The following is a 17,793-nucleotide window of genomic DNA, read 5'->3' on the forward strand; positions in this document are numbered from 1 at the left end:
AATGGCGGCTGGAGGAAGCGACCCCATGCATGCGCTGACGACTGATTAGTGACAAGCTGCTTCGTTGTTGCTGTTGGTTTATCGGCTGATTGGTCGGCTCAATCAATCAGCTTTCAGCCACTCAGACCAACCGCAGACACACGGAGAGCATTTACACACACGGCTCCTCTCTGAGCAAAACGGAGGACAGAGTTTTACTTCTTTACATCAGCGCTAAAGCAACTTTTGACACCATCCGTTTGGAAGACTTAGCAAAGTTGGTCTGTTTGGAAGCTGTGTGTGTAGATGCCCCCAAACAGAGCAGGGTGTTAGTTTGGTGCCAGCAGCCCCACTCGGCTCAGAAACCAAGTCGCAGCTTCTCAGTGAGGCCCATCTGGTTATAGTTGGTACAGAGCGGAGAACAGAGCAGGAGTCCTACCTTTTGGCAAACCTGAATGACATGTTTCTACAACAGAGGCAAACAAAGAAACAGTGAGAATGGTGAAAGAGAAAGTGGGAGGGATAAAGAAGGGGAGTGGGGAGGGGCATGAGGGGGCTGAGTGCATGAACAAAAAAATGGCGGTGGTTGGAATCGTCGTTTCTCCTTCTCCGATTCATCATGAAATGATTACGACTCGTTTTTTTTAGGTCAGTTGTCGTTGGATGTCGCTGACCTGACTGCTGCTTCACACACACGTAGGCTGGGTTCCAACAGGAATACACACCAATGAGAAAGCTAAAAGTTAAGCTAATGTTGGGTTTTGCTTTCAGAAATGAGTTTCTGTCTTAAAAACTGAAGGAAAAAAGGAGCAGAAACTAGTTGGTGTGTGTGTCAGTGTGCAAAATATTAACACCCCTTTTAGGCTTGTCACATTCTCATCGTAGAAAGAAACTTCAGTGCATTTTATTAGGATTTCATGTGACTAAGTAGAGCATAACCGTCTCAGTGGAAGAAAAATACATCTTACCAAGTAAGGACTCTAAAAATAATATATAGCTACAACAGACCCTTCAGAACTCGCCTGGCGTTAGTAAATCATCAATGCAGATAATTATTCTGATTAAGAAAATTTACCTGCATTCTGACATCGACTCTGTATTATTGTCAAAATACCAATTATTCTGACCATTAATCAATTAATTGTATAATTAAATTGGCATATTCATCGTTTTTATTTGGCCTTTAAGTCTTTTTTATACAAAAAAAGGAAATAATTCAATTAATTTTAAATAAGAAATTTGAATCTGGTGTAGCCAAAACTATGAGGAATTCTGGGTAAAATATATTTACAGACAAAGATTTAAATATTTTGTACAGTTTTGGCTGTCTGTATAACAATTAATTGATTACTGAATTAGCTGACATTATCTCAATAATTGATTCATCATGATTAATAGTTCCAGTTAGAGAATAAGTGAAATCGTGAAGACCCAGGAACACAGCGGACCGGTCAGGGAGAAATCTGACTCCAGTGAATACATCTGAAAACAGCATCAGCTGCTGGTTCATCCACCAAAACAGAGAGGCTGTAAAAGGAGCCAGTTATTCAGAGAAACAGCCAAGAGGCCAAAACGTGAACTTTATGGAGGAGCAGCATGAACTCAAACATACAGCCAGAGCTACAATGGAAAGGTTTGGATCAAAGCATTTCTTTGTTATAAAACGGTCCAGTTCAAGTCCAGACCTAGCTCCTTTGGAAAACTGATGCTCACAAAAAAAAGTTCTATAATATGAAATTCCAATAAAATGCACTGATGATTGTGATTTGAGAAATGTCAAGAGGTGTGAATACATTTGTGAAACACCGTACATTACATGGAAAACAACTGTTACCAAAACAATGCTGTGTATTGATTTATTGAATATTTATCTGGTCAGGGTCAGCTGCCCTGATCCTCATTCGTCATCGTTTCCTGTTCCTACAGCTGGAGTCCAGTTATTCCATCTGAAGCTCCTTCAGAGTTTCTCAGCAGCCAACCAGGCAACGACATGAACCACTAAGATTTAATTATATTAATAAAAATGATAAAAATCATGATCAGAACACTGAAGTGCTCCCATACAAGATTGCTGTATGAAGGCTATTGTAGAAAGAAAAAAAGGAAGCAATTTTCCACCAAAAATGTTTTTAAAAATTGAGAATTTTTTCTTACAAATTTTCAACTTTCAAACTCAGAAATTGCCAAATTTTTTCTAGAAAGATTTTTGCTGGAAATTTGCTCCTCTTTGTTTCCTATCCACCATGGCCGTCCCACTAGCATGGACACAGGTAGGACATGGCTTTGTATTCAACGACCACTTGAGGTTATCGTCTGCAAAGGGCCGGGATCATCCTGAATGTTCGAGTTGGTGATAAGCGACATGTTTCAGAACAGTTGTGAGCTGAACTCCAGCCCAGCTTGATGAACCTGCTGAGGAGCAGACACCTACCTGCGGGTGAGTTTGGACGTGAGTTTAGAGAACAGGTTGCTGGTTCCGCGGCTGCGGGTTTGGGACAGGGGCGTGGCGTCGTGGGACAGGGTGGGGGACGCCGGCGGCCCGTTGTATGTGGCGGTGCGGCGGTCCCTCAGCTGGCCGCCGTGGAAGGTGCTGCGGCTGGCTGTGCCGCGGGGGAAGCGGAGGCGGTCGGGCGTGGTGGCATTGCTGATGCTGTGGGTGGACGCCACCGGGTTCCTCTGGCCGCCGGGCGACACGGCAACACTGTTGAGGTGGAAGGAGGGAGAGGTCACGGTCTGACGATGCTTCACGTTTAACCTGCATTCTGGTTGTTTTAGTGCAGCCAGATGACATGCAAAATACTGAATAGATCTGAAATATTTTTATCTGTGTGCACAACAAGATTTTTAAAGAGTTCCAGTTTGAAACGAAAATTGTGACTGAATTTGGATTTTGAGACGTCAGATATGAACAGAGAAAAATGTATTTGTCTTTGCAGGTGGATTTAAAAACAATGACACATTTCAGCACCTGGCTGGAAAACCAAAGAAATCTGAAACGAATATAAAAGCATTAAGCGTACGGCTGGGCGACACTTTTCACACCAGATCCAATTACAAGGAAAGTTTGCATGTGGAGTTATGATTTGACGTGACAAACACAGTCTGTGTGGTTCTTTCAGCTGTTTGCACGATTGTTTCAAAGTTCTGATAATAATTTGATGATGATATGTTAAGAGATGAAGTATTACCTTAGTTTAAATATTTATTTTTTGTGTAGGAACTCTTGTAAAATGACTCATTTATTATACTTAAATTACCTAATTCTGGTTGTGTTATGACTTTATTGTTGTATTATTTTGATTCTATTGTTGTACGACTTTATTCTTGTGATAAATAAAATACTTTTAAGCCTGGTCTTAATACTTAGAGTTGAATTCAAAGTCCAAATAAATAAAAGCTGTAAAGAGGGTTTTCCAAACAAAATGGCAACCAAAATCTGACGTCACTTTGAACCATGGAATCTAAAGAGAGCATTGGTAAAAAATAAATAAATAAAAAAATCCAGATTTCCCAGAGATTGACCTTTCAAGATGCCAAAAAATTTGATGAATTGTTATAAACTCATCACCCAGCCCTAGTTAAAAAGGATATTTTTTGATCATTTATCTGTTAAAATGATGAGCTACTAGAACTGGAGTTCTTCCTATTCTCCTTAACAGCATAAATTACTAGAATTAACCCAGATTCAATTGTAAATCAGCAAGTTAAAGCCAGACATCCATAAACTTGGGAAAACCCGTCTCATGTAAATTCACTTCACTTCAAACTACAACAGAAAAATAAAAGCCAGAGCAGCTTTCCACCCCGGACATGAATGCATAGAGGTGCAGAGTGAAGGGAGGACAGACGATGAGCAAAGGACCTCTGACGTCCATTAGGAGGTGAGCAAGATGAGGAGTCCAGGGTCAGAGTTCACAGCAGAAAACTGAGGTGAGATCAGGAGCAGGTTGTTGATGTTTGCTGCAGCAGCAGGGGATCATCAGGGGAAGGATGGAAATATGAAATATGACAATATTCTTTGCTTAATCCCAGAGATTCACTGATCAGAATTTTGTGGCTCATTTCCAACGATACAGTCGTATTTAATAAAGTAAAAGATGCGTTCCAATGAAGCTCATTTGACATATTGGAAGTAGCTTTTGAAAATTGACAACCAGTTTAATAGCTATTAAACATACTTTTCATTAAGGCTACATTCAATTCAACTGAAAAATACTTTATTAGTCCCAAAGAGAAAATATTTGTTTTTAATTTTAAATTAACTTATTTCTGTGTCAATGACTTTTTTAAAGTTACATGCTATAGCTTTTATGTGCTTTGTTCACTAATGGAGGGGAAAAACTGGATTGGATTTTAAGCTTCCAACCAGCCAGTGACTGGTCAGGGCCCACCAGTGACTGGTCAGGGCCCACCAGTGACTGGTCAGGGCCCACCAGTGACTGGTCAGGGCCCACCAGTGACTGACTGAAATTAGCCAGTCACTGGTCTGGCTAATTCCAGTCAGCCAATCTTCTTTTTTCCCTTCAGATAGTTTTTGCTGAGATCTGACCGTTTCTGAATGGCTGTTCACTTTCTGACTGCTGCTACCATCAGACTCCAGGCTGGACGGTCTGTGGCAACTAGGGAGGCCCCTCCTCACTCTGTACACTAAGGTCAAGACTGATGCTGCACATGTCGTCATGTGTTGATCAGTTCTGAAGCTGAGCAACAAAATGATGACTAGCAACAGGAACTGACATGTCAATGTGGTTAGTTTGAGGCAATGGAGCAGAAAAGAGACAAAGCGGATACCTGCAACTCGGGTCAGTGGTGGGTTGTTTTTTGGGTCCCATGTTTTTGGGAATAACTAGCATGATGTAAAGCTCAAAAAAGTCCATTTTACAAGATTACTGTCCCTTTAAATAGAGAAGCAATGATTGCTTCAAACATTATTTACATTCAGTCTGACCTCTTCCTGCTTTCCTTGGTGTAAAATGGAGCATCTGACACAAGAAGACATAAGTTTGGAAAAAAAAACCGGTCTGGTCCATGTCTGATTTAAAACCACAAATCAACGGGCCAAAGAGAGATGGGTCATATGGGCAGCAGAGGTGAATTAGAACCACTTTTACCAGCAGTAAAGATGGACCAACTAACTGAAAGTCATTTATAGGCTGAAAAGTGTAAATTATCCTCAAACATGCAGACATGTTGAAGATCTTTTTTACATGCGATAATAAGTTTAATATATGTTTTTGTAAATGTATTCTGTGCTTTAGTTGCAGGGTTACAGCGTGAAGCTGCATGTGTGGGTTAGCAGGGCAAAATGGGGCTGATGCATAACAGGAGACAGACGGGGGGTTGGACTGGGAGCCCTGCTGTCTTACTTGGCCGAGCAGCGGTCCAGAGCGTAGTAGGAGTGGGGCAGGGTGGCCCAGTCTGCCTGACAAGCATACAGAGGGCTGACGGTTTGATACCTCTGTTGTACCGAAGTGGACGAGGCGCCGAAAACGACGGCAGCAAAGGCAGAAGAAGAAGAGGGGCTAGTGGCACAAGCCATCTCAGTCATGCTGGGCATGCCGAAACGAGGAAGGGAAAAAAAAAATACACATCCCACATCACAAACAGGCGGGGGGAAAAAAAACACGAGACAAGGTGGAAATAAAAGGAGGAACAGAAGAAGAAAAACAAAACAAAAATAATAATCAAGGAATAAATTGGACATTCCTAATGAGCGGTTCAAACTGAAACTTTGCTGTTCTGACCAAGATGCGAGATCACGGCATATTGATTTCTAGCTCTCACCTGTTCTCCTTCCCGTTGGGGATGACCGAGAGGCGGTCCGTGTTGTTCCTGTCGCTGCAGACGTACGTGTTCCTCCTGGTCATGCCTGCTGAAGCAGAGTTATTCTGCAGAGCAAAAATGGAGGACAGAGGCTCCAGGTCAAAACTCGATCATTCAAGATCTCAAGCTTTAGGTCAGTGGTTCTTAACCTTTATTGAGGTACCGAACCCACCAGTTTTATTTGCGCATTCACTGAACCCTTCTGTAGCGATAAATAAAATATGAATTTTTCTCCCAAATTCAAGACATTGGGGTGACTCAACTAGAGTCTAGTTGGGTCACCCCAAGATCACTAAGTCTTCTTAAAAGGTAGAGTCTCTGAGAACAGTTCTTCAAAATATAGTCAGTTTTGACACAAGTTCAAATCCATGCTGAGAGTGCAACTCCTTCAATCAGTGCTCCTCCGCAGCACTGATTGGCTAAGCAATGTAACGTGATCCTCTGCAGCAGCTCTGATTGGCTCAGCAATGTAACGTGATCCTCTGCAGCAAGTGATGGCAAAGCGGGGCGTCATCACGACTTTACACAAGTGTGTCTTTACCTCCACGGCAGAGGCTCCGCCGAACCCGAGACCGACTCACCGAACCCCTGGGGTTTGATCGAACCCAGGTTAAGAACCACTGCTTTAGGTAGAAGCATGCACAGACGGAGTTTATGCAGGTTGCATCAACTCAAAGGTAAGACTTTTAAAGACCCATTTAAGACTATTATCAATAAAATTTACAAGTAATATCACAACAGTGATGTACAAAAGACATGCAGGGAATCAAAACTGTAACACTTCTGGGCTTTTGGCAGCAGCTTTGAGCTTCTCACATGGCATACGACCTTGTTGCTAGTTAGCTAGCAAGTAGCTTGTTTACATTAGCCTCAACTACCTTGAGTCACAGACCAGCTTGAGTGAAGATGTCTGCGCATGACTCAAACTAGCTAGAGAGCCATATCCTAGCCTCTAAAGAGCTACATGATAGCTACTAGTGGCTTGTTTGTTTGCTAGCCAGCTAACAAGTATTAGCAGCTTGCTAGCAGTAGCCCTAACGTCTTTCCACCCTGGACATGAGAGTGAAGCTGTCTGCGCACGACTCAAACTAGAGACCAATATACTTGCTGCTAATGAGCCAAATGTTAGCCATTAGTGGTTTGCTTGCTAACCAGCTAGAAAATATTAGCAGCTTATTATCAGTACACTTAACCGAGTCACAAAAGTCACAAAAGGAAGTGAGTGAAGATGCCTGCACACGTCTCAAACTTTTGCCTGACAAAAATCCTAGGATATGAGATGAAATAGTCCTGCAACAATTATGAACTGTGAATAATTTATGTAGGGGTAACTTGCACTTTTGCACTGTATATAGCTGAGTCTAATTAATTTTATACTTAAGGGCTAAGTTCCAGTAATGTCAATGACAATGAATTTCTCCAACAATAGAAATACATTCAATAAAGCTACAGTTGCGCTGTTGCTTTCTACATCACCGAAAGGGCATGAAAAACATCCAGAGGTGAAAACATTTCCTCATCTCCAGACTGGAAACAACACTGGAAACTTTAACAGTGTGTTCCTGTTGTTCCAGTTCTGTCGAGCAGCTAACTTTAAATCACTGTACAAATAAAATGGACTGAAACCATTCCCTTCTCAATCAGATTCATTCTTTTAAGGTGATATGAGGAAGAAAATTACTGCAGTTTCTTTTTAAGAGGAAGAAACGGACCGTCACTAAAAGATGTGACCGGAAGACAACTGCAAAAACAAAAAAACATCTTTGGAGAAGAATCCAATAGAGGAAGCTGCTCAGGAGTAGACGGCCCTTTATGAACCTGGTCTGTGGGTTACTCACAGTCGGGCCGGTGGTGGCTCCTTTCTTCCGCTCAGGGATGTCAGCCTTGTTGGGGTTGTTGGCGTTGCCCAGCAGGGGGCTGGAAGGCGGACCGCCTCGGCCACCGGGGGTGCTGGGTTTCCGGAGAGGAGCTCCACTTTCGTCCTTCGCACTGTTGTCCGCTGTGGTGGTCTGGCTTCTCTTTGGATGAGCCATCCCTGGAGGAACGTTCTGACCGACTAATGAACAGCAACAATATCATTTTAAATGGTTTCATCCAAGCCATCTTGAACAACTATTTAAACGCATTAACTATAACATCTCTAGGTTGCAATCAGTGGTGAAACGGTAAATCTGCCCCAATTTCCTTAACTTTGCATAAGACAGACTATAGCAGTGATAAAGTGAACGACCTGCAGGCTGCTCACCTTGCTCACTGTAACGCCTCTGTTTGTGGTTGGAGGAGACGCTCCTATGCACTTTGAGATGGGATGGCGACTGGCCGTTGAGCTCACTGTTAGGTCTGGGTTTGGCCAGAGACAGATTGCTGCTGGAGGCAGAGTCGCTGGGCTCCAGCTGACATGGAAATATACAAAAGTCAAAACACGCAGGACAGAAAATATTTTGTCAACAAGAGAAACGGAGCGGTGTGTGTCTCTGTACCTCAGAGGCTTTCCTGCCCAACAACAAGTAGGTGGCTGTGATCTCATCATACTTCATCTTGGCCAGGGAGTCCTGGATCTCCTCCAGGTTATAGCCCATACCCACCATCACATCTGGATGAACAACATCAAGGAGCTCATTAAAGCTGAACACGTGCACCCAGAGGACAAAAAGCTTAAAGACTTTTTAAAAAATACCCACGTCTTCAGCTAAAGTGAACCATTGGAAATTAATTAAATAATCAAACTTATATTTGATGTACATGTTTTCCTCATATTTTAAAGAACATTAGTAACTATACACTGCTTTAAATAAAATTATAACAGCATGAACGGAAAGCACACAGGAAACGCAAAGGGTGTTTTCACACCCAACAGTCCTGTAGACTCGGTTTGATTAGGCACCAAAGTTGTAGCATTTGTTCCATTTTCATCTGCTACAGTTCTCCTTCACTGCCCTGTCAAACCAACCAACCTGTCCTCCCCCTCACCTGTGGTGGCGCTCCACCAAGAACCACTGAAGGAAACAACAAGAAAACCCCTGAAGTAGACAATGAGAGCCACTTCAACTTAGTTCCCATCTGATCTGAACACCTTCTGGCACATGTTTGTTGTGTCCAATAAATGCTTTCTGGCAAACATGAAGCATTAAAATGTGTTGAATTTTGTAGTTGTATTGTAAAAGAAAATGGAAAACTTCTTAGGGAAGAGTAGCTGCTGTGTTCAGACGTCCTGCCGATGTCCACCCGGTCAGAGCAGGCTGCTCGCGTTCAGCAGTGTTAAATATCAGAGTATTTAACATCTAATACTCTGCTATTAGATGTTAAAAGTGCAGGTGAACTCCACCTTGAGAAAAACTGGAGTTTCTCTCAGCAATGTCCAACTTCCTGTGCATCAGAGAGAAGAAACAAACAAGCTGTGCTTCTCTGGCCGGGCAGAACTGGATCCGTTATCTTCCTCAGCCTGATCTCATCTTTCTCACTTTCATCCTGCAGCTCCTCTAACACTTCAGCTTCTTTCTCAGCATCACAGTTCAGCTCCACCGTAGAACTGCGACTCGCTGACTTCCAAAAGAAAAGATGCTTGTGAAAACTATTCAACAAATTTGGTATGACTAAAGAATGGACATGATTTTTAAAGAGTAGAATAAGAGAATAAGTCAGTCAGCAGACGCTGTACTTTTATGCTAAAGTCGGAAATGAGCGAAGGCTTAGGGTGGTTCATGTAAATGCCTCTGGTTGCTTGGCGTAGATTTGAACAGAAACAAGTGTTCTTTTCCAACGTTGAATGGTCAGTTAAAAAAAATAATTATTTCAGCCTCTGGTACAGATTTTCTTGTTCTTATTTTTTTAAGTGAAATACTAATTTAGACAGCAAAACTGGACCAACAGTGATCACCCTGGTGCAGAGAATGACACTTTTACAAGAGGAACAGTTGCACAGTTGTTAGATAATTGTAGCACTTTTTATGAATATATTGGAGGTTTTTCATAAACTCCAATATATTCATAAATAACAGAAATATTTACAGACAGGTAATTTGAGTGAGGAGTGACGGAAGCCTTCCATCCAACACTAAACAGAGGAAACGGCCTCAGATTTCATCTTTCTAACACCTGCTCTGCAGCCTTGACTCGTCTCCCCAGTTGTTTTTCAGCAGTGGATAAATGTGATCAAAACAACTCGCATGGCATCTTTTGGGACTTGTTTGGATCATCGACCTCCAACGGCCCAAACATTGATGAACAGTTCCTTACGCCTCCCAATTGCCCCACAACTGACTCCTGCAGCCCTCTGACCTCAGGGTCCAAGTCAAGGCCTTATTGTTAAATATATTTTTATTCTAGAGGGTCATTGTGAAATGTATAATCACAATTGTGATCTTAGTATTACCAAAGAATAAAGCTGACATTTTGCTAAGGTCATCACCCCTACCTAAAATGGAGGATATTTCCACCTGTAAAAGTTGGATTTATGACCAGGATTCAGACATTCCTTAAATCTCAGCTTTCTTCTCTGAGTGATGGCGAGTTCACACCGACATGTTCACATACAGCCAACCTCAGCTGCTGTTATGCAACAGCTCCCCCTTCTATTTCCAGCTCGTGTAATGGGGAAGGCGTCTGCCGTTCTGCGCATGCAGCCGCACGGCTCTTGTTCATTTATTCATCGTCACGTTTCCTCCTTCCTGAGCTCCTCGGCTCCGACATAAATGACTCTGCTCTGGCATTGCGGAGCCATAACTGTTCCAACATTTAGCACATTCAAAATTCACACATCTTCACGTTGGACTGGAAACGAGAGCTAATGAGCTGAGCAGTTCTGAGGACAGCCGTCGTCGTTGGTTACCTATTCTCTTCTGATCCGTGATGTCCAGTTCTGGTTCAGTGTAAGGCTTCAGCTCGTCCTCCTCGAATCCCGAATTGATCCACCGATCCTTCATGATTTGCTGAAAAGAAAGCAAAATGACAATTTAAGCCTCATTCATACCATATTTATGAAATCAACATTTGTTTTTGTCTGATTTTGTTCTTTATACACACAGGTAAACATTTGTAAAGTGTTGCTGGAATTACAGATTGCATGTGAACCGATCACATTTAGATTAGATCAGTTAACATTCGTACTGAACTCAGCTGCATCCCGTCTGGAGGAAGTGTTGCTTTTCATTTACAGCAGATCAATGGCTGTGTGGGGTTTTGATGAGGGCCTGTCCAAACTAATTACCACAGCTTTGATGCAACTGTCACAGTTTCAGGTCAACAGCGTCACATCTACAGCAGACCAACCAGCATCGCATGCTTCTGTTAAACTGATTTTTATTTTTTAACAAATCAGTGAAGATATGAACTTGTTTATTTTACACCAAAAACATAGGTTTATGGTCATATATCACATCATTTTACTTTCAGAATGGATTATAATGGATTATAATCCATTATGCATTATTTTACACTGTTCTGTGTGTAAAACAGTGTAAAAAGAAATTTCTGTATTTCAAAAGTCAAACATTTCTGAGATTCATCTCAAAATCTCAGTTTTTTGGTGGAAATTTACTCTTTTTTCTGTCTATAATAACTCTAATATGCTGTTGTAGTTTTGGCATGCTGCTCCCTCAAAACCCACAAAAGATGTGCTACAAATAAAACAAAATTAGTATTTTAGCTTCTTTCTTTAGAAGTTAGCAAGAAAAATGTCTTACCCCATATTTCAAAACTATCTAGTTTCTTTTGACAGATGATCAGGCTGAAGGACTGCCTGGGGTAACTCTGCTGCCTTTCAGATATTGTGCAACAACAATATCTAAAAACTAAATTTTATCCAGATCAAAAATGAAAGCTCCATATTTTGCAATTATTAGCAAACAAAATTCACCTGTTTGCGAATGGTGACTTTTTTCATACAGGATATCTAAAATATTAATTTTTAAAAAAGGATGCATTCTGGGTAGCTGATGTACCTCGGTGCAATGCTACTTGGAGTTTGCATAACAGCCAATCTTGGAGCGCCATTTACCTTCCATGGCGCTGATTGGTTGAACCCTCAAGTGCATAGATAAAGAAGGCCAAGGTTCGCTTCTGTGAAAACGTTTTCCACCGTGTGTAAAATGCACATGGAGGTATGTTTGGTATCTGAACTAACAGCTGATTGTAAATAAAACCAAATAATTTAACAATTGTTGGTACTTGCTTTACAGAATACATCTATTCTTTCATTAGTTCCATATGAAGAGAGAGCTGACTGCACTAAAATTTGGTGAAAAAACCAACAACAAAAACACCAAGAGAAAAACAGCTCAAATGTATTATTCATAGTTACAACATCAAAAAGGAGGAGGAGGAGGAAGAAGAGTGTGGGCCAGATACACACAGAAAACAGGACACTGTGGGCGTTAGAGATGATGCATGGGCAGAGGGGGGAGTGAGGAGGGGGTCATTCTCCAACGTGCTGCAGGGGGGGATTAAGAACCAAGTAGCATATTTACATTTTCGGTGTCCTCCCTCACCTCGAGAGTACCACGCTTGGCCGGGTTCAGGACCAAGAAGCGTTTCAGGAGGTTCTCGCAGTCCGTGGACATGTAGAAAGGAATGCGGTACTTTCCTCTCAGAACGCGCTCACGCAACTCCTGCAGAGAATAAAGGGAGGATGTTAAAAAAAAGAAAGAAAGAACGCTGATCTTAAAGTCATTATGCAAGACATTAGAAGAAAAAACACTCGTATTTTGCACCCAGACCAGAATGGATGTATTAAAAATAGATATGCTATATATAAAACCAGCAGACTCAGCTAATCAGTCCCTCCAGGATTTATTGCATTCAAAATTTAGAAATATTTGAAGAGTTTCCCAAATTTCTTTTTCTCATTAAAGCTCCAGTATGTTAAAATGTTTTTACATTTGTTAAAATTATGTTGTGACAGAACAGCATGAGACAGAAAATATGTGAACAAACAAAAAAAAAAAAAAAACAGTTTCTCTGCCTTCACCAACACCAATTACTATGCACTGCTCAGCCAGAAACGACCAATCAGAGCCAAGAGGAAGGGCTTAGTGCTGTCAATTACTTTCATGCTTACCTCCCTTCTTGTTCTCTGCTACCAGTTGATACACCACAAATACTAAGGCCAGTTAGCATTTGTGGCAAAACTGTTTTTTTTTGTTTTTTTTTTGCTTTTTTGGGAACAGTAAATTGTTTCTCCCCCATTAGCACATTTAGCAGGATGTAAATGAGGACGATTGACAGCACTAAGACCCTCCTCGCGGTTCTGATTGGTTGAATTTCTTCAAATCGCAATTCTAGCTGAAAGAGGAGCAGCCGGAGCTTGATGTTTTCACACATCATCTGTCTCATACCAAACTACCACTGCATATGTTACATACTCCAACATTACAAACTCTACAGATAGAAGATAAAAATAATGGCAAAGAAAACGAGCAGAAAGATTGGACTCATGGACATTTTTCTTCAAATAACTTCAATAGCTCAGTATTTGTTACGCTAAATGTAGATCACAGACTATAACTCTTCTTTGAGTAAGGTTGCAGCACAGAGTAGTAGAAGTAAGAAATACTGCCAACTGCAGGAGGGAGTTTGACAATTTTTTGCAAAAAAATTGCAATAAACTCACAATTATGCATCAAATCAAAAAAAATAAATAAATATGATTTTGCCATTGCGTAAAACTGGAGAGACTGTCTAATAGACTACCACAACATCCAAAATAAAACCGGTTTAATCGTTTTGCTAGATGTCGGAAAGGCATCAGACATCGGAAAGATGTCAGAAAGGCGAATGCCATCAAGCAAAACGATTAAACTGAGTGGGGTAATTGGAAATTTCGGTAACACTTTATTTGAAGGGGGGGTGAATAAGACTGACATGACATTGTCATAAACATGACATAACACCTGTCATGAACATGAATAAGCCTTCATGAATATTTAATTAATTTTAATACAAAGTTGACATTATTCAAAATGTCTTTGTTATGACAACTTGACATTAACCAAGAAATCATTACTGATATAAATTTGTTATAAAAGTATTACTGATTGCACTTTAAAAATTAGGTAACTTTATGTTATTAAAGTTAAAGTTTAAACAGTAATGATTTCCTGGTTAATGTCAACTTGTCATAAAGACATTTTGAATAATGTCAACTTTGTATTAAAAGTGTCAATTTACCGAATGACGCTTTATGACAACAGTCATAAATATTCATGTTCATGACAGGTGTTATGTCATGTTTATGACAGTGTCATGTCTGTCTTATTCAACCCCCTTCAAATAAAGTGTTACCGAAATTTCTATTGTAGATAAATTTGTACTTTGTAATTTTTTGTTGATCAGAATATTACAGCTCAATCAATGCCTGTGTGAAGACAAATGGTTGAATTTCTCAGTGCTTTAGTACCAGACAGCGCTGACACCCCGACATCACTGATATTTTTCAAATGAAACCATGGGCAACTGCGATTCAACAAAAGACAAATACTTATTGAATTGAAACAGCCAATAAACCACACAAAAATGTGTGTATATGCTGATGATCTGCTGTTTTTTTCTTTCAGACCGTTAAGAAATCAAAAATCCACTGCCATGTCATTCAGCCAACCATCAGTTTACACACCGAGAACATCGAGTAACTAGGCATCAATATTCCCAACAAGCTGACACGTTTGAATTACATCCCATTAATTAAAACAGAAGACATGGATTACAATCTATATAACATAGATTTAGAAAAATATTACATTAAACTGCTCTCTCAATTCATCATCTGTAATTACAAATGCTAGACTACATCAGAACTTTGCAGAGAGACTATAGGAGAAAATACTCCTGTGAACAAGTCAGAAACCCATTAAAACCTGGCCAATAATTGGAGCATGAAGTCACACACACTGTGATCCTACCTTTAGGTTCTGTCCATCAAAGGGCAGGGAGCCACTGACCAGCGTGTACAGGATGACCCCCAGACTCCAGACGTCCACCTCCGGTCCGTCATACTTTTTCCCCTGGAAAAGCTCCGGGGCAGCGTACGGCGGGGAGCCGCAGAACGTATCCAGCTTGTTGCCTAAAGTGAACTCATTGCTGAAGCCGAAATCGGCAATCTTTATGTTCATGTCTGCGTCTAGTAACAAGTTCTCCGCCTTTGAATAAAAGAAAGGGGAAAACATTACATAAAGTACATCTGTGGTAACGCTTCCAACACATACCACCAAATAAGGAATCAAGACTGAACAATACACACCATTTAGTTAAAAAAAAAAAAAAAAAACTGTAGAATTTTGAAGTGAACAATGCTGGCGACATGTTTAGAAGACAAATGAGAATCCTGAGAAAATGTTTATTTGTCCAGTAAGCAAAGCATTAAACCGACACACAGGGCCGAGGTGTTGGTTGGTTGTTAAAAAAAACAACATATTTTTGTTGATCTTTTGCTGGCTAAAGAGATGACGTTTTTACCTAAAGTTAACTTCATTTTTGCCAGTAGAGGTTAATTTGTGAGCTGTTTTTTTTTTTTTAAGAACTGAATCATTACCAGGAGATGCTAATGTTGCTACATGACTGCACATGTAGAGCAGGCAGAGGAGGCTGCTCTGAGCTCCTGTCTCATTAGCCTCTTCATGGATCATTGATTATCTGCAGTAGAAACGACTCAGCAGCTCATCTTGGCTGAACGACGTTCTCTGCTCTACAGCTTTTATATATATATAAAAATTCCCTTCTCACCCTTCGCAGGTGGTCTCTTTCATCCTCTGAGCTCGGGTCCTCTACCAGAGGCCTGGGAGCTTGAGGGTTTTATATATATATATATATATATATATATATATATATATATATATATATATATATATATATATATATATATATGAATCATCGAAACATGAATATTTACACAAGGAAAGCACAAAGGGAGTGGCATGGCAACGGATGTAGCAGGAGCCACGTGAGAACAGTCCGAGACGTTGCCGTGTGTTTACGGACACACTCCAGTGGGACGCAGTGATCCAGTTCAAGACAGGCGTCGTCAGCAGGCGGCTTTCTGGGCCGAGTTAGAAACGAAGCTCTGACCTTTTCTACCAAATAAGTCAGACATGACTGGCCTTCCAGGTAGGGGTAGCATTAAGCCCTGCTATTATTGAAATTATTTTCAAAAGTAAAACTGTGCATACTACTTTAAAACAATGTGCATTTTGCTGCATGGAGTAAAATTATGGAGTAGTTTGGAGGAGGAGTTAAAGAAATGCTCTACTAAAAATCAATTCAAAACACTTAAAAAAAGATTAGATCAGACACTTTTGAAGTAACAATAAGGAGAATAATTTAAGGTTTGCAACTTATATTGTTAACTTGATGAACACAGCCCTAAACATTTATTCTGTATTTGTGACAGATTAATGCAAGATGATTCTTCTTCCAGCTCTCTTTTCACTCATGTAAAGTGTTGTAAGAAAATGTAAATTAATGATGAAATTTGTTAAATTAAGCAAATGAACTGATTTATTCTTTAGTTGTAGTAAAAAAGAAAAACCATCTATAATTTTTCCAGAGTATGTAAGGTTTGATCTCGAAGTCCCACTGCAGATTTCCACTATAGAATACTTTCACTTTGTATTGTGAAGTGTGAAAACTTCCTGCGTGTGTTTTCAGGTTTGTGATCATGTTGCTGAACTCACCTTGAGGTCTCTGTGAACAATGTGCTTCTGGTGGCAGTACTGCACCGCCGATACGATCTGTACAGGGAGGGGGAGACGAGCAAGAGTTCAGCACAGTGTCTGTCTGCTGTTGACTTGTCAAACTGTGATAAAGGATGTGGTGGAGAGCGCGATGCGGTTGGCGCCAACAGGAAAAATAATACTCTGTGAAGGTGGCGCTAAAGACAGAAGAGAGGTGAGAAAGTACAGGCAGAGGCGTTTAATCACCAGCAAAGGCCGAGTCCTGCTGCGCCTTACGACACTTATTGGTAAGGCGCACACTCTGAGCTCCTGTCTCATTAGCCTCTTCATGGATCAGCTTTTTATGGCACATTACGAAAGCAAACTTTTATGTCGCAAACATGAAATAGTGCTGTAAGTACACATGGCTTTCAGGTTTTATTAACACATAAATCCTTTGAGAAGTGGCATGAAGTTGTGTTTCGAATCTAAATTCTGGTATGACCAGAAAACCTCCTTCTACATGTTTGCTGTATAATTTACATGGATCATGAAAACGTCAAGACTTCTTACTGCTTTACTTTACAATGACCAGGAAAGGCAATTTTATTTGGAAAGCATATTTCACCATCAGGGCAGTTTAAAGTGTTTAACATGATTAAGAGAGAGAGAGAGAAAAATAAAGTGATACAGTGCCAAAATAAATAGACTATAATTTATGATACTGCAGTTATTATAATTCAAAGGCAGCTCTAATAAATAGATTTTAAGTCTTAATTTAAAGGAGCTCAGTGTTTCAGCAGACTAGAGGAGCATAGCAGCTGAATGGGATGCAGAGCAGAGCAGAACCAGAAGACCTGAGAGGTCTGGAAGGTTGATTCAATGAAGCCATTTACAATAAGCAATAAATTAATTCATCGCATGTTAAATTAAAACGTTTATTGCAAACATTGTTTTGTTTTTTTAAGTGTCTTTTTCTACCAAAAACTGGATGATAAAAGTCCTCAGTCTGGTGCTTCAGTCTCAACTGGGCCTTTGTTTGAAGGACAGTTTTGTTTACAGAGACTCAGAATTCATTTTATTTGTCGTTTTTGGGTTTTATTTATTTGAGATATTTAAAATGTTTTCCAGTGTTAAATCTTTGCAAGAAATGAGCGTATATTTAATCTTTGAGAGGACTGTATATTAATATGACTATTATTATTATTATATTAGTGGAAACACTCTTAAAATGACTTCTCTATTGCAATAACTTCTGGGACAATTTATCCTAATATAAGCAAAGTTTGTTAAGGTGACAGGCCCAGCCGCACCTTATTGAATGTGTTGCCAGGTTACTTAAACTTTTCAC

At 40.3% G+C, this 17,793-nt stretch overlaps 1 protein-coding gene across 9 annotated transcripts in view; it reads right to left on the reverse strand.

Moving 5' to 3' along the window:
* The window catches only part of mark3a (MAP/microtubule affinity-regulating kinase 3a), a 47,932-nt gene that overhangs the window by 7,395 nt on the left and 22,744 nt on the right, over positions 1–17,793 (reverse strand). For 3 of the 9 annotated variants that reach the window (XM_088002436.1, XM_088002431.1, XM_088002432.1), the window contains exons 7-16: positions 16,464–16,520; positions 14,697–14,933; positions 12,267–12,407; positions 10,631–10,730; positions 8,283–8,395; positions 8,048–8,195; positions 7,641–7,858; positions 5,764–5,867; positions 2,411–2,680; positions 419–445 (exon numbers count right to left, since the gene is read on the reverse strand). In XM_088002436.1, the coding sequence (XP_087858562.1) occupies positions 419–445; positions 2,411–2,680; positions 5,764–5,867; positions 7,641–7,858; positions 8,048–8,195; positions 8,283–8,395; positions 10,631–10,730; positions 12,267–12,407; positions 14,697–14,933; positions 16,464–16,520 (1,415 nt within the window). Of the gene's footprint in view, positions 1–418; positions 446–2,410; positions 2,681–5,435; positions 5,529–5,763; positions 5,868–7,640; positions 7,859–8,047; positions 8,196–8,282; positions 8,396–10,630; positions 10,731–12,266; positions 12,408–14,696; positions 14,934–16,463; positions 16,521–17,793 lie in introns of all 9 variants that reach the window. The other 6 variants (XM_088002434.1, XM_088002438.1, XM_088002439.1 and 3 more) reach the window with 4 other exon arrangements.

This window comes from Poecilia mexicana, unplaced genomic scaffold (assembly GCF_051168715.1).
Source record: "Poecilia mexicana isolate PSO_F unplaced genomic scaffold, ASM5116871v1 scaffold_22, whole genome shotgun sequence".
Lineage (NCBI taxonomy): Eukaryota > Metazoa > Chordata > Actinopteri > Cyprinodontiformes > Poeciliidae > Poecilia > Poecilia mexicana.